The sequence below is a fragment of the Melanaphis sacchari genome, unplaced genomic scaffold (genome assembly GCF_002803265.2).
Source record: "Melanaphis sacchari strain LSU unplaced genomic scaffold, SCAv2.0 Contig81_pilon_pilon, whole genome shotgun sequence".
Classification (NCBI taxonomy): domain Eukaryota; kingdom Metazoa; phylum Arthropoda; class Insecta; order Hemiptera; family Aphididae; genus Melanaphis; species Melanaphis sacchari.
In genome coordinates this window covers 208,580-226,964 of record NW_020271579.1, presented here as the reverse complement: position 1 = coordinate 226,964, position 18,385 = coordinate 208,580, and the positions used below count along the sequence as shown (strand labels likewise).

The window sequence follows — 18,385 nt, the reverse complement described above, 5'->3', positions numbered from 1 at the left end:
CTTATTTTTGCAACTAGGGATGAGGAATTCTCTGTTCAATTAAAAATAATAAGTATAAAGAATAATAATAAATAAATAAATATTTTGATAGAATAAATAGATGCAAAAACGGAAAACATCGCAGAAAGGTAAAATGATGCAATACCAATTTAAAATAACAAATATCTCTAAGACGTGTCAAAACCTCAATAAAAATGTATAGGGCACTGCAACAAATTTTAAAAATCAAGACGTCTGAAAACTTTAATATCGAAGTCCACATTGGTAGCCACCGCCTAAAATGTACGTATGGTAATACGGTATCTATATGGTAATTGGCGAATAAAAAATTTAGTCTGTTACTAAACATTTCTAGTAGAAAAACAATATTGTTTTGTTAAATGGTAAAATAATTAAAATTACTTGATTGGATGACGAATTCTATTTTAAAATAATTTTCCTGCAACTCTATGAAGACAATAATAATTATTATTTATGAATACGTTCATTTTTTTTGTGTTCCCTCATGAAATTTTTGTTATCACTAATGTCTAATCGCTAATTGATTATTTTATCAGTTAGTCATTCATATTTATAACATTGAGTAAAGTTTTTTGCTAAAAACGTATTCTGTTACCCTAGACCTAGAGTATTGACCATTGTGTGTGGCATTCAAGTAACAAAAAAATAAGATGTTAAAGCTGGTAATTTATCATAAAGGAATAAAATTGTAAGATTTTTTCCATGGCAATTATACAAAACTGTTTGTCTTGGTTTATGTAAAATAAAACATAACACTACATATTATAAATAATGAATAATATGTTGTTGTTTCTGGTGTTACTTAGGTACAGTAACAATAAATGATCAACAAAACATTTTTTTAAATTCAATTTTTTTCTTTAGTTTCCTCGCTCTTCTCAGGATCTTAAAACTAATAAAAAAAAGGTTTCCTCAGCAGTTGAATAATATAAGTATTATATTGATTATAGGTATATTTTTTCTGTTTTAAATTTAATATAAACTGTATTTAATCATCAATAACTATAATCTGTAGTATAGAATTTTGAAATAATTTTATTCTATAAAATACATAAATCAAGATGAGTATGTAATTATCCACAATAACAAAAAGAATCCTCATATTTTACTTATGGTATTACCGGGAATTTACAGAAGTACCGTTAACTATGTGGTCACAGTTAACAATTTGTTTATGCAAAGATATTAGTAATTATTATTTACTATTGTATTTATTAACTATTAATAATATATAGAAAAAATTTAACTGTTAATATAAATTATATTTTGCTAGTAAATCTAGCTTAACGTTTTTTCCACCAATTCAAATCAAAAACTAAAATCTTGAGCATATGGTTTGATCACTGTTATAATCTCAATAAGGTTATTTTTAGTATCATAGTTAAATACATTGGTATGTTCTCGACTTGGTTCTGTGCGTGTGAGCTATGTCACACTGTCTGCTGTTAGTATTGTCTGCCGAAGAACGCAGACAGGTTTACGTTATAATTAAACATAATACAGTAATAATAAAAACATACCTTCGCCGACTAACGATATTTTGTCCAAGTTGAGATCATACCGATGTATTTAGTCATATTTAATATATTTCAGAGGTTCTATAAAAGGTTCACGAACGAGTATATTACATATTTCAATATTTGACGCACTGATCAAAAAAGTAGATTTATTCAAAGAAAAAAAATTTCTGTCAGTAGATAAAAAGTTGGAATGAAATGTGTATGGGCCGATATCTCCCAGTCCACCCATGCCTTTATGGCTTCATAGTTTCATGATATTATAATATATATGATACCATACATCGTTTATTTAGCATAATCTTACATTGTAATGGTTTTGTAAGTATAGAAAATCTTATAATATAAACTTATAACGTATAATGAATGATGATAAAAATATTTTTTATTGTATAGTATTTAAATGAATTGTTTTCCATTATAAATTAATCACGTAGATAAAATATATGAGATAAGCGTCTCAAACTATCGCAACGTTATAATACGTCATACACTTGATTATATTCATAAACATTTTGAAAACATAAACGAAAGTATCCTCAGATACAACATACGAGTATGTTCTGCTTTCTCAAAAGCCACCCATCTATTTTATCTTAGTACATGTTACATGTGTACTGTACAATTGTACATATATTATTATTTATTATAATTATAATAATTGGTTAATATATTATTTCATTGGAGGAGTAGAGGATTTTAAAACGATTTTACTATGATTACGCATGCGCATTAGGCTCAATCATCATTAGAAAACGCGTCGATTTGTGAATTCAACTCACATCGACGTCAAACTAATAATAATAAAAATAAAAAATAAAACAAAAAGTGACAACTAATTCGTATCCATGACATTTAATTTTGAAGAAATAAACAGTGGAATAAAGAATAAATAACTGGATTTTCGACAGTTATACGATATTTTAAATTGCAGACGTGGTCAACCAGATAGCTAGACGGTAATATAAAGGGTACCTATACATACACAGCAAACACAAATAATAGTAACCGGACCGACCTAGTCGATCGCAGTACAACAATAATACGTATTATTGTTATTATTATTATTATAACTACTACTTATTACATATATATGTATGGACTACAATTATACTACCGCCACCTGTGGCCTATAGTGCGCCTGAGACTCCGCGATATGCATTCCTACACGATTGCTTGACCTTCGATCGAATATAGGTACGCGCACATATACCAAACACGTGTATACAGAAAAAAAATCAAAACCAAAATATAAACACGGTGGGCACAATAAATTATAATTTATAATTTAGTATATTTTACTTACCCGTCCGGGTTCATTAATCTCTACACTGCGAGCAGCCGATATACCTAACAGGAGTGTGTAGGATGTAAGTACATAATTATATTACTTCTACACACACAGGGATTGTTATTATTCAGAATATGGGCAGGTTTTGAAAATATGTTTTGGTCTACCAAACAGATATACAATAGTGGCTATCTCTTTCACAAAACAAATAGATTATACGATATGATCTGTCCTTTATCGACTCATTCGTATATTGAGGATTCGAGACTATTGTAGCAATAGCAATATTGCAATTCAGCCTATAAAGAATATTTTGAATATATATTAATAAATAATAATACTATTCAAATAAAATTATTTCAAGTACTTTTAATATTATTTAGATATATATTTTTTAAAGTATTTAAATACTTATCGAATGCCTCTTATTTGTTTCCTTATTCTAAAAACTATTGTAACCGATACAAGAGTATGACGTATGGATTAATACAGCAATATATTATTTCAATAGTTATCTACTTGAAATGCCTATGTCTCTTTATTATAATTTATTACATCAGTTAGTATTAAAATACGTTCATTCTCAATTAGTCAGACGATTTTAATGGAATAGCATCCCAACCAACTAAACACTCAAGATCATTCGAAACTTAGTAAATCATATTTTTTTTTTATATTTTTATTCTAATAACTAAGTGTTTTGAGTTTTAATTACACGTTTTCAGTAGATACGAATTACACTACTATGTATTATATTGCATTATATTGCATAATTTGATGTTCTTTTTTTTAAATACATTAGATCCTAGTATTTATAATCAATGATAGTTCCTACGTATTTCATTAATTGTAAGTGCTATAAGTCTTGAATGTTGGTCATAAATGATCGAGTGATAAATCGATTAAAGAGTGTATTTCTGATATATTTTCGGTTATCGTGTGTGCACAAGAATAGGAAGTTTTACTGTTATGTTGAAAATATAAAACTAATTCGTTGTGCAGGAATGAGGAAACGACATTGTGCGTTGTTTCGAATACTTTTGCAAAATAATAATGATGATATTAACACGCGACGATTCGGTGTGGTACGTGATTCGCATATAGGTACAATTATCGTGATCGGACAGGACATCGGCCGAGTCATCTGTAGCTATAAAGCAGTTGTAGCTGCCGGAGACTTAAAAAAGAAACATTGGTTCGACGTCAGATAGAAGGGGAAGTCGATTAAGGTTAAAGGTGATTGATTGGTGTGAGGCATGATGGTTGGGGGAGTAAACCCTAGCGATGTCGACTCTTAACCAATGTTTATATATAAACGACAATAATAATAATAAAAACAACAAATTACAAATTGAAAAATATAAACAATAATATTATAATATATAAATTATTATTGTTATTATTATACCATATTATATTGTACTCACGTAGTCTGCGTACACGTCCTCGGGCACTGCAGTCTTCCTGTGCATGTGATGCATCGGTGCCATATTCGCATACAACGAATCTGACTCCTTGACCTTATAGCACTCAGCCGACCCCTTGGGCTCTTCGCGCCTGTAGTGCTCTGATGCCACTGTGTACGGCAGATCTTTGGGCACTACCTCGTCCCAGTACTGGTCTTTCAGTAGTTCCGGGTGTTCTTCGTGCATTTCGTCTACGATCATATAAGCCGCCTGTACACAAACAAATAGTAATAAATAATATAATATCGTTATTGTGATTTGTATGTACTTATACTATACGACCCCGAGTCTTTTTCTACAATCGTATTATAATATTTGGCACCCTGCTAAGTCGAACCGATTGAGATAGTCCTTATATTTTTTGTGATTTGACCATAAATATATGCATTCTATTGTTATAGCTATCGGGCAAAATCAATTCCAAGAACTACAACATATAAAATATATGAAAGTAAAGGAATCACTAAAAATCACAGGTTAACCAGAGTACTCATCCAATATATTATTGTATACGTTACTTAACATAACAAAAATGTTTTCCAAACATGACGTGGTGAACTAATACTTACTTTCTTATACTATTATTTATGAGATACTATGCTACATTGTGATACTATGTTCAATATTTACTCTTGATCGACTCAATAATCTGCAAGATGAGTGGTGTCCTAAACTTACCTATCTAATTCTTTCAAAGTACTATTTATAAATTTGACAACATTTGTCATTTTTGAGAGTCCATTGTTTAACTATAACCGTCCGCAATTGTGTTTTTAAGAAGGTCATCTCGATAAGAACTTTCCGCAATCATGTATCAACGCCCCCCTCGACCTACTCAAATACTCCCTTGGTGCGTTCCTTACAGTGTAAGACAGAAGGGATGGAAAAAATTCACACGGAATTTAATGTTGCTAAATAATATCTGTCGTTGATTCAATTCTACAGTCTTTGTAAATTTTATCATAATTTTAATATTATTATAATTAATGAAAAATTATCTTTAAACAGTTTAAATTATAAACAAAACGGTTAATACGTTACATTAACTAAACTTGTTTATTATTAATACTTAAAAAATGTACAATTATGTTAAAAATTGTCTACTTAGACGTAAATAAATGAACAATAATTATAATAATGTATTGATCATTGACGTATTGTTATTAATCATTATAATAGTTATCTTTTGCAATATTACAGTACAAAATACTTTACAGTGTACATAAGTAGTCCCAACTAAAACCAATGTATATTACACTTATTCCTCGGACGAAAAGAAGTTTTGATAATTATATATACGATGTTAAATACGTCACAATTCTCGCGTATATACGGTGTGCGCATACACCTACCACGTACTTTTATAGTAAATAATACACGTCTGTGGTTAACTTGTACGTGCGATAACTATGCATTATTAGTCATGTTTTACTATTGTTAAGCAGATACTGCGCTGTATTATAATTACAATAATGTATTATTATGTTTATCGTGTCGATAAAGTACAGTATTGCAGATATATACAGGGTGATACACAGTTTAACGCGTGCTGAATTCATTTTCACAGCCTATCCGTGACATGATGGAGAATAAAAATTAAAAATGATTCTAGGCATTGGTAGTAATAGATGTTTTACTGTTTTTCTACACTCTTCCTATTTCTAGTATTTTGTGAAATAAAAGGTTCTTATTTAAAAAAAAAAAAAGATAAAAACACAATTTTTTTGAAATTGGTTTTATTTTTTTTATTGTAATTCGAAAAAAATAATCACAGAGACAAGATATTTTTGACAAATATTGATTATAGATACATTTATTGTGAAACTTTCATATTACGAAGTCTTAGGGAATAAAAATAAAAAATACGTTTGGAATTAAATAATTTTAATTCTTGTTCTCAAAAATATTTCATTAAATAAAAAGTTTCGTTTTGAGGAGAATTTTAAAAATTTTACACAATGTTTTTGATAATAGTTACTATTTCAAACTACTGAGTTAGAAAATAAAAATAATATTATATATATTGTATATTATAATATGACCTATTTAAAATATGACTATCCTTAGAAATATAAATTGATCCACCTGTCTCATTAGCTTAGAATCATTTCGTTATATACAATCATTTTATACATATATTATAGTACCTTACCTAATGACAAAGTTCACTAAAATTCTTAGAACACGGGATTTACTGTATACTCTTAACTACTTGAAGTCATATTTACATTTTTACATCCTGGACTGACCATATTTATATCAAGAGTCTTGATTTTTGCGATTTTCAGTTTATTTTAATACTGAGTTTAGATTTATTATAATTGAAATGATTTGGAAAGAATGTATCCCCGCTTTATTTTGCTGTACGACATAATTATTTGAAACAAATATGATTTCAAAAATTTGTCGAAACTTTATTTAATTTAAAATATAAACAATATTCATACATTAAAATCACAAAATTATATTTATAAATTTCGCGAATAAAACCTAAAATATCACTATGACAAAAATTTTTAAAAATTTTTACTAACTGTACTGAGTATATCTACCTACTTTAAATATATATGATACATATTAAAGGTATACATTAAACTGTACCAATGAATTTTTCTTTATGAATCATGTATGAGAGAATAGCAAATAACACATAATTGTAGTCTATACTATGAAATAACGAAACTATGAGCCCATATTAATACTTAGCTAATAATATATTAAATTCATGCCTGATAATAATATATATATTTTTAATTATAAATTCTCGTCATAATATCTGTTCGTAACGCCTAAGTTTTTTTGAAAAAAATAAATTATAATTAGATCACCTGTTGACCTGTTATTTTTTGAAATTCTACATATTTTACATATTCACATATTGTTAATAAATGGTAACTGTTTTAAATGTTTACAATTAACATAATGTTATTTCACCAGCATTATTGTTACATATTTTATAACTTAACTGAAAACTTTACACCACGATATCAGTTTCAAAAATAATTATTAACAATTGTGATATGTTAGTATAATATAATGTTATGAGTTATAACAACGGTGCCTACATTTTGAACTACAGTTTCAAATAATTATACGAAAATTACAATTGACGAGGTAGTTTCATTGATAAAATATTAATTTTCAAAAGCAAATTGGTAAATTTCCTTTCCTGTAAATTAGATTTAGAATGTACCTGGGTCTTATTAATATTAGATCACTGTAATGAATGTGTTAAATTTTAATTTAATAATAAATCATTGTATACCAAAAATGATTCTGAATGACGGAAGCAGATGAGTCGGAATCTATAACTATAAGATTGGTTCATCCAATATAATGTTATTATTTCGATTCAAAAGTTAAACGGTTTTTTCCAATATCATTATATGTGAGTAATTTATTAGTCGATATCGATGGTGTCTTATCGTAGTAGAATGATGTAAATTTATCTGTAAAGTAAAAAGCTAATAATTTATATGAATACTTTGAAAAATGTTATCGTGCATAGAAAATATTAAAATGCCAATAGATAATAGACTATACCGATTTCATACATTCACACCTAAACCTCATCAAAAAAAAAAAAAAAAAAAGAATAAGAAAACCAAAATTGTTGAAAACTGACTTAATTCCTCAATTACAATTATTCTCTTTTCACGCTGTTTCTATTTGTTTTTCTTAATTATTGAGAAAATTAAAAGAATTTTTGATCACAAAAATAAAAGTGATTTTTAATTGGTAATATTTCAACATAATAGTAAAAGTTTAATCATAGCACGTTCACTCAAAAATCATTGATCGACTTGACAAAAACTTTAAAGTTTAAATAATTGTTCTTAAAGATATCAAGAAAATATAAATTGTAGTGACTTTCAATTTGAACTACGTTTGACAATATATTAAGTTCCATATCCAATATAATCCAGGTGGATTAAGTTGAATTAATTTACAGAGCTAGGTACATCGACGTCGTATTGCCAGTGGAACTAAGTTATACTAAAATCGATATAGGTATAAACTGATATAAATAGCACCTAGTTTTAAATTTGCTAATTCGAAATCGGCGAAATCGGTTTATGCAACTAGTTAAGTATAAATACAAACTTAAATAAAATGTATCATCAAATAATGTTAAAGTATACTGATGACTTTAAAATCAACTTGAACTAAAATTTACTTAATACAAATTAACTGTTACTTATCTAAGTGGCCTAGAAATTATTGTGAAAATATTAGTTTTGGAGTGAACAACAATTATTTATTTTTAATTAAATATAATGTGTTTACTATATAATAGCGAGCACTAACCGCTTTTACAACTTTCGATTATTCAAAACACATTTCTAAAGAAGTTGAAGGTATATTATGTAAAACAGTGTTTTATAAATAGCGTCAATAATTTAATAAGCTATTTTAGATTCTGCGTCATGTAAAGAATGTATTATTACAATTATTTTATTAAATAAAAATAAAAAACTATATATCAATATTTTTATAGCTATAGAAGACCTTATTTATTTGTACTTATGCTTGTTTCTAAAACGAATTAAAAGTTTATAAATGCATGCATTTTGTTTAAATTAACCAATTGAAACAATATTATGATTTAATAAAATTAACTCTAAGAAAAAAAAAAAAACAAAAAAAATTTACGCAATAACATTATTTGCGACTATGTATTTGATCAATGATCATGCGTCTCGATATATTGGATTACATAAAGTTAATACCATATAAAGGAATACGAAGCATTTTGAAACATCTTTAAATTGTACGATTGAAGAATCAAAGGGTTATGATTGTTAATAAAATATTAATATCCTTGACCCTAATTATAACTTTGTTAAGTTTGGCATTATGACAATACCGACAGAACGATTAAAACGAATAAGAATATTATAATATTATTATAGTATGGCCTCTTATTCAGTCACGCTTATGTGCTTACCTCAAAAAAGAAACGAAAACCGCGGATATTGTACATTGTACGAACAGCGAATCGCGATGGTTTATAATTAATGTTTTAAATTATTTACTAACGGGAATAAAAAACAAATAACATTCATTCGTCAGTTTAAGAAAACATTTGTCAACTGTGTACGCACATCGTATTTATGTATCTACGTTTGGTCTCAATAAACGGTAAAGTCTGAATGTGAAAGTCGTCCAACCATTGTTGTGCTTTAAAATTATAGAAAATAAATGTATAATAAAAACAAATTTGCATTTGTTGGTACGCGTATTTTGTTTTAAACGAAAACTGGAATAACTCGTTTAATTTTAAAAAATGTACACATGCATACATAATATTATTATGTATGACATAGTGAGACGATAGGATTCAATTGTTCTTGCTGCCATTGTCAAAATGTTTATTAGCTATGTATATACTAATACGTATCTACTATGATGTCTTTAAATATTTTATACTTAGTGGCGATAAACGCACACGGCACACGTATAAATGTTTAAAAATTCTACAAGTATGCATTTTTAGAATATGATATATTAATGTTATCGAACCGATTTACCAATGGTGAAAAACTGTTCGTAATTTTCATAAGAATTAATTTTCTGTCACACAAATCCTATCTTAAGGATTTTTAAACACAGCTAATAATTATATGAAATATTGTTAGGGATGTCAAAAGTAGTAAAAAATGATATATTTAAATTAAATAGATAATATGATATGAATGAATTTATTCTGAGCTTATTCACTTCCGGTATTACTACTGCAGGTTGTACAGTTTTGGTTTTGTAAATGATAATATTTTGACGATCATAATTAATATTTACCTTTATGTGACGGTCGATCAACCAGTTAAGCTCAATGTCGTCGTCGTCTTCGCCGAAAGGTCCAATGAGAACTTCCGCCACTTTCAGCCATCCGACGAAGAAACAAAACTGAAATAATTATAGAAATAATATATATATATATATAAACACAATGTTCAAAAATTGTCAAATATATAATATATATTGTATACGTTCTGCGAAGATTATAAAAAATGTTTAACAATTTAGTTAATATTACGACGAAAGACTGCAAACCTCGATAATCGTCAGGATCGGTACGTACAGGTCGAACTCTTTAAAATCCTTGAAACCCCATTCTGGCGGAGGCTCTATCATCTGAGCTCCGATAAGCTGAGCTCCAAAATACGCATACAACGACAACGTCACAACCTGTCGCACAAAATTAATAGTTTACAAATATTTAAAAACATAGATACTTATACGCAGAATGCGTATATAGTATTGTAATCAATTCGTGTATTGTTGTGGACGAATTAAAAATTAAATACTATATACGAACGTACCACAAGTAAGTATGGGTACCTACATATTATATCTACAAGAAAATAAAAGAAGCTCTTATTAAAATATATGAAACAGTAAAACAAGTATAAGTTTATAATACATATTATCATGACCGATAAAGATGTTAGTATATATGGCGCTTTAATCGTATACTCGTTTAATCTGGCATTTTCTATTAAAACTTGTATATTAATATTATGTTAGAGAATTAAATATATTAAACAATTAATACATTACCTAGGAATAAGTATTTCCTTCGTGATAGTTTCTATAAAAAAAATAATTCATTTTTACGGTAAATTCCTAGTTTTTCGTTGAAAAAACAACAAATTTAAATTCAACCGACAATTACGACTGTACAAAACACGTGCGAAATATTTTGTTGGAAAAAAATACATTGCGCGATACGGTCTGTTGAAACATGAATGCATATTGATGATGCAAGTAGTTGTGGCTTATAAAAACTTATTTCAATATCAATCGTCAAGCCATCAAGGCCATTTCGACTTTTTGTATTTCGTATTTTCAATAATTTCACACGTTAGTCATGCATAATATAATATAAATAGGTAGACGCTGTAAAACAAATCACTGTTTTAATTCCAACATTTTATTGAATAGATTCTATTACTCGAATAAAATATGTATTCTTTAAAGTAATTATAGCTATAACAAATTGTTAGCTATTGTCTAGTCATCAGTCAGCCTGGAATATCCCTTATTATAATACCGCACGATATTAAAACACCACTTTAATAATTAATAACTTATTAGTAATGCCATATAATTAACATGAGCCCCTACAAGGTCAGTGAATACAAATTATTGCTATAGATAATAGAAAACCTATGCAAAGCAAGTTTTAAAATATTGGATAGAAATCGTAGTTTTATAAATCAATCTATAATTATTTTGTTTTTAAACAATGTAAATAACATGTTTGATGTACATTTTTATTTAATTAATCATACATTTTTTTTTTAGTGTGAATAATAAATTAATAATTTTTTTTAATATATTAATATATAAATTTAATATTTGTTTTAAATTTTTATTTGAATGTGTTAAAAATTAAAACTATATACAGTAAAAATAAAATACATGTTATTATCATATTTAAACAACAAAAATCATATGCATCTAATGTATTTAAATTAACACGTACCTACTATTTATATGAAATTTAATAATTCACATAATATTAATAAATAAATAAATCTCAATGTAATAACTAATAATCATAATCAAACAAGTGATTATTGAATAATTTCATACAATATTTTCCTTAATAATTTATTTAAATTTCTTATGAATAATACATTTTTAAATAATTTTCCGCAATTACAGTAAAAGTGTTATATTTAAAAAATAATAATTAATGCCTGGTATTTAATATATAATTTTATATAATGACATTCTTAAATAAGATTTATAATGTTCATCATAAAAAATTACTATTATAATCGTACACAATTATATTTTTGCCGTATTTAATTATTATTATTACTGCTTTTATTGTTATTATTATTACTCAAAGAAATAAACAATGCAATTACTATTAACATTTAAAATTTTAAATTATGACCTATGAGTGAAACAAGAAAATTATTCATTCAAAAAAATATTTAATGTTTTCTTTAGATAAAATTTTTAGCACGGTAAAAGTGTTCAATACTTCTACAAGTTCTATACAATATAAGCTCTATATAGTACCTACATCGAAATATTATCAATTAAAAATCGACATAGATTATAGATTTAATAATATGATAGTATAGATAGTATTTTTCATATTCCTTCACAATCCCACATTTCGAAAGAAATTACTGTAAAAATGTATACATTTCAATGAAATTTTCGGACGTTTACTCATCATGAAATTGTTATATTTTTGATATTTTTAGAGAATATTGGATAAGAGTTCTCTAAAATGATCATACCACATACGTATCGTTAATTTTTTTAAGTGTATACATAATATTCATAGTATTTTGAATTTGAGTTATTTAAAACGTCGCGAGTACCTTAATCATAATAAAAGGTGGGTGCAAGTGGGAGTAGTATATATTATATATATATACGTATTTGTATGTTTACAGCATTTTTTTTCAAGGAGACTTTTTAAGTTTAAGGAATAACGTTCTGCTCAAAGATACTTATTTTACAGTGTAAAATCTTTTCATAAAAAAGTTTAATGATTTTAATTATGTAAAGTAATTAAAGAATACAAATTATTTAAATAAATAACTTACATTGTAAAATTAATATATTCATCACTCTACTCAGAATCTAAAATAATAAAATTTATTGTAAACATATCCATACTATGACTTATAAGTTACTGGTTTATTTGAAATAATTTATTAAACAATATATTTCATTAAACTTAATTCAGATAAGATTTTGATTGGAAAATGTTCTGTTCGTAACCCGTATTCATACTTTTATACTTTTATAAGTACAGACGTACAGTCTATACCTAACTTCAATAATAATCTAAATTTCAGACATTTATAATTCAGATAAATATAATTTTATTTTAACATCACAAAAAAAAGAATATATTGGATCCTGTAACTACAACGAAAATCTAAATTTCATAAATTATAAATATTTGCTCAAATATAATCTTTTTATCAAAAATAAAATAGGTCCAATAAAATTATAAATAATAATAAAAATAATAATAGAGTGCTGTGTGTACCTATATAATTATAATAAACATCGGCCGTCAAATATAAATCTAATTTTATTTTCCCACTTTGTCTTAATATTTCTACAAAACCATATTATCCCATTTCTCCAAAATGTGTACATAATAATATATTAATATACAACTCGAGGCATTTAAATTATATAGGCGCGTATCTCGTCGGATATAAAATGACGATAAAATGTGTGTCCATTAAAAATATATCATTATTTCCATATGACGTGATTATTTCGTTCACATTTCGTAAAATTTAATCCGATTTTTGGCTACGCGTAGAATAGCTAGAGTTCATTGGACGATACAATACGTATGCTACCGTCTTATCCGACAGTCGAACGCGTTTAATATGCGAACGGTTGCGGCGACTCTTTGAAAACTAGTCGCCTCGGGGTTCACAACAACCAGTAACCACGCACGGTATCGTTCGTCGCAGGTAACTGCGATCCGCAAGAAACGTAAAAACCCGCTAATGTTTGTAAATTTAATATTATAGAAACACTTAAGTATGTCTACATAGTTTGACGTTTGCTTAAACAATCGTTTGTAGATCATCGATCGACATTATCATTATAAACATTTGATAAACCTATGTATTGGTTGTCGATAATTACTAATTAGTCATAAATCATAATACATAATATAAAATACTTAAATACGTATATGTTGCTATTACTATAGATCTAAGATTTTGATACATTTGCTTTGATTTTTCCTGGTGTACCAAAAGTTAGTTGGGTACGTGTAAATTGTGTTTTAGCTAAATGATAGTGAAAATTTACAATGGCAGTTATTGTATACGTTTTATGTTTTGGATTCTAAATAAACTTTCCATTTTTTTTTTTTTATAAAACATTTTTACAAACATTTATAGCTTTTCTCCATACACTAAAAAGTCCTCCATTAATATTTTATAAATATAGACTATTATTTATTGTAAACAATGTATATACAAATAAAACATTTAATGAAAAAAATAAATTAATTGTGGCTGACAAAACAGATTTTGTATGAAAAAATCTTGCTACTTATTTAGGATTATTTTTTCTCGAATATATTCAATTTGAATTTAATTCACAGATGTTTGCTGACTGTTTAGTTTTTTATCTACAAAAAATAAAAACAAGTAGGTATAATTAATATATGACATTTTTCAACAGTCGTTAGTTAATTAAAATTAAGTCATGCTGTGAAACATTTAAATGATAATACCATTACAACCGTAACAAATTCCCTAATAACTAAAAATGTATATGCGGAAACAGTCTCAAAAATTGAATACCGTATTTTAAATCACAATACGTCATAAATAACAACGTAGTTGCTCTAACGTGTATCAACATCAAAAAATAATATGCAAATGTGTATGAATCCGGGTACTATATAATTATCATCATCTATTGCATCGCGGCCATCGAGATCGCTCCGATCAGTTCCAGTCGATCCCATGCACACTATAGGTACATGCTACAAAGGTACGGCTGAATAATAATATAATCTCGTACCGAAGTCATAATATAATGTATATATAAACTATAATGCACCAGATCCGATTCTAATTCAACTATATACCAATATACCCATTAAGTACCTACCTTGGTACCTGCACATATGTATTACATGTACTTTGTATATACATAATTTATGAATGATTGCACGAAAAATTATACCGTCAAGGTGATTTTTACACTAGTGATACCGATATAATATAATCACTCGACCGAATACCTGTATTATGCACATTATTGTTGTATTTTGTTGTGGAGTATACCTACAAAATGTACGTATATATGATTTTTTGCAATTTTTTTCCTCAAAAATATCGCAGCATTGTTTCCGCAAACGATATTCAACAGCTCGAATTAATATATACCTAACTAGGTAAGTAACATTTGTTGTATTTTTTTCGTACAGTGCGTTCGGATATCGAGCTGCAGCCTTGCATGGTCCGATGCTTTTAAATCGGCGAGACCGAAGAGAATCGTAAACAACAATTAGAATAATAATAATAAAAAAATTATGATATATGAAACAGGAACTTTGCGGAAATAATTAACGATTACAACAACCCTTATAACAATTGACACGTTTCGTATACTCGTATGGATTATATTTATAGAAAATCTCTCTAAAAATCATATTATCTATAATATGATTTATATTATTATTATATTCAATTAGATCAAATATTTGTATCTACTATTAGGTGCCAAATAACAAGGTATTATAATATTAATTTCTATAAACTTACGTTTCACTTATATTTTTATTTATGATTATACATGATGATATTATACTTTATTTTACGTATTATACCTATGTATATTGCACGTTATTGATCGTTGAAAATACTCGTCCTAAAATTATTATATATAATTAATATGTAAGAAATTCGATGCATTATAAATATTGTTATTTTATTTAACTTTAACTCCAGTTGCCTGCCTGTTACATAGAACAGCTTGATTTGTTTTGATTATCATATATCATCATAATATTACTATTGTAACATAGGTACTAAACTATAGTCATGACCAGAATACATTTTTAATCAAATCTCAACAGTATCGTAAATTTCGTGTTATTGATCTTTTAGGTTACTATATATTATTTAATAAGTACATTGGTTATTCCAAAAACACCTACACAAAATATAAATTATTTTAGTACTATTATAAGTTTAAAGATATGTGTCAATGACAATATAATAAAATGCTAATGTTGAGGTCGGCAAATGATCAAAATGTATAAATACCTACAATAAAGCGTAGAACTCTTTGATTTTATGTTATTATAATGATATTTCAAGTACTTTTACATTAACCTAAATTAATATTTTGAATTATCATAAATAATTTTAAAATTCTTTTTAACACAAAAATATTTATTTTTTTAAATTTTAGTTTACCTATTAGCTACATTTTAATAAATTAAAATGTAAAACCAATAAATTCTTAACTTTTATAGTACATATATATCGAAAAATCTGTCATATACGTTATTATTAAACCAATCGTAAACTGTGACAAAAATTAAAATATAAGTATATAACGTTTAGCAAAACAGACAGATTCAAAAATTCAAAATTTTATTTCAACTAAAATATATATGATCAGGTGCTTAAATGTTTATGTTACATCACATTTTAATACTTGGAAATACTGCTTACTTATAATATATTACTTATACATCGATTTATTTTTTTTAATATTTATACATTTCGTGTAATTAAGTATTAAAGGATAGTAAAAAATAATATGATATTGTACAAAAATATATAAAACACCTATGCATCTATATTTGTTATGGTTAACATGGCATTAATTAAAAAAATCTGTACTACATTATTATGACGTCATATCATGTGATTAGCGAAGTGGTAATTATGAGTTGCTGGGAGCGCAAAAAAGGTACGATGTCGGTTTGCCAAGGTATTAGGAACTTAAAAATTAGCACAAGCCGAAGGCAGAATCGACAATAACTGTAGAACGGCCAAGGTTACGATCGTCTCTGGTCGGAGTATAATAATTACAATATAATATCATATCTAATATGAAATGACTTTGGTCGGAAGTACTCATACATGTACCTATAGGTGGTATAATATGTACTTACATACCCAGGTCTTAACTTCTTTTTTGGTAAATCGTGACCCAGCAGTAATATATGTGCATAAATACATAAAACGGTTTCTCGTAGAATATACGACATATACCTACGTGCAGAGCTGAACGATCAATAAATATAGATACATATACAACAACATATGAAAAAATGTTAAAGACATTTTTTAGAGTGCAACGATGGATAATAGGTAATTTACAGCCAGTATTATACGAGTATACGTTTACGGTGTTAAAATAAATTACATTATTATATGAATGCGCGCAGACTATAATACTATAATATTAATAATGTAAAATTATAAGATACTCATAATCAAATGATAACTCTATATACACTATGATAATAGTTGCAGTACAGAAGTGATGCATGCAAAAACACCTGCACCCGGGTAAAATGTACAACCTATCGCTGTAAATAACAATTTGTATAATTGTGCACATTGCTTTGTATGTAGTATATACCGACCTGTGAATAGAGAATGGGAATGTTGACATTATCGTAACCAATCAGTGATCCCAGCCTGTACCTCATGTCGGACATCTCCAACAATATTGTCTGTACCATGTGATCGTTGGATATCAATTTCTCTCTTCTGGCCCGATTTATGATGTTGGTAGCCCAAGTCAACGGGATCCAGTAATTGGTCATTGCAGTCTTCGCTTCCACCGCTTCCAGTATCTCCTTCTCGCTATCCATCATCAAACCTACGCCCGCCATCATATTTCAACAAAAAAATGTGTTTCGTCGTGGATAACGTTTTTTTTTTTTTTTTGTTTTTTTTTTTTATTATTATACAACATTAACCGTTATTATATTTTCATATCCGTATAATTTATAATATATTGTTTGTCGAACAGCGATATGTTTATAACCGATTAGATTTAGAGGAGGGGAAGGGCGCTAAAAGACGATTCAAACTTTAGACAGTCGTTGAAAATTATGTAGATAAAACGACCTAACCAACATTTTGGTTAAAATTTTCTAAAACCAATCACGTCGTAATATTTCGTAAGTCTATAGGTACCTTATATCTTACATAACAAACATTTAAGAAAGTCGAATTTATGAAACGGGAAGATCCGAAAAGAATAATAATTTACTACAATTACAAAATGCGAAATGCACTGCACGCCCACAGATATACGCACTTTAAACATGTACACATTTTATAGGGGTATTGCACATATATTTGAATAGAATATACTGCTTTGTCTGCTCTTGCACCTACTGAACAACATAATATCTATATATTTAAAATCGTGTTTCAAAAGGAGATGTTTGTATAATATCATAATATTATAATACAGTGTATCGGCAAAAGCGCAAAACAACAAACACGATTATGATTTCAATATTAATGCATATTTATAACAATTATTCGAAATCAGTAGCAATAGTTATTAATGGAATGAAACTTACATTGCACTGG

The 18,385-nt window shown here is 27.2% G+C and overlaps 1 protein-coding gene across 2 annotated transcripts in view; it reads right to left on the bottom strand.

Annotated features, from left to right (window-relative positions):
- LOC112602095 (bestrophin-4) overlaps positions 1–18,385 on the bottom strand; it is a 49,118-nt gene that overhangs the window by 14,581 nt on the left and 16,152 nt on the right. Inside the window, exons 5-8 of one of the 2 annotated variants that reach the window (XM_025350023.1) lie at positions 17,422–17,660; positions 10,350–10,484; positions 10,095–10,202; positions 4,257–4,505 (exon numbers count right to left, since the gene is read on the bottom strand). In XM_025350023.1, coding sequence (XP_025205808.1) covers positions 4,257–4,505; positions 10,095–10,202; positions 10,350–10,484; positions 17,422–17,660 — 731 coding nt within the window. The remainder of the gene's footprint in view (positions 1–4,256; positions 4,506–10,094; positions 10,203–10,349; positions 10,485–17,421; positions 17,661–18,385) is intronic. The other variant, XM_025350022.1, reaches the window with a different exon arrangement.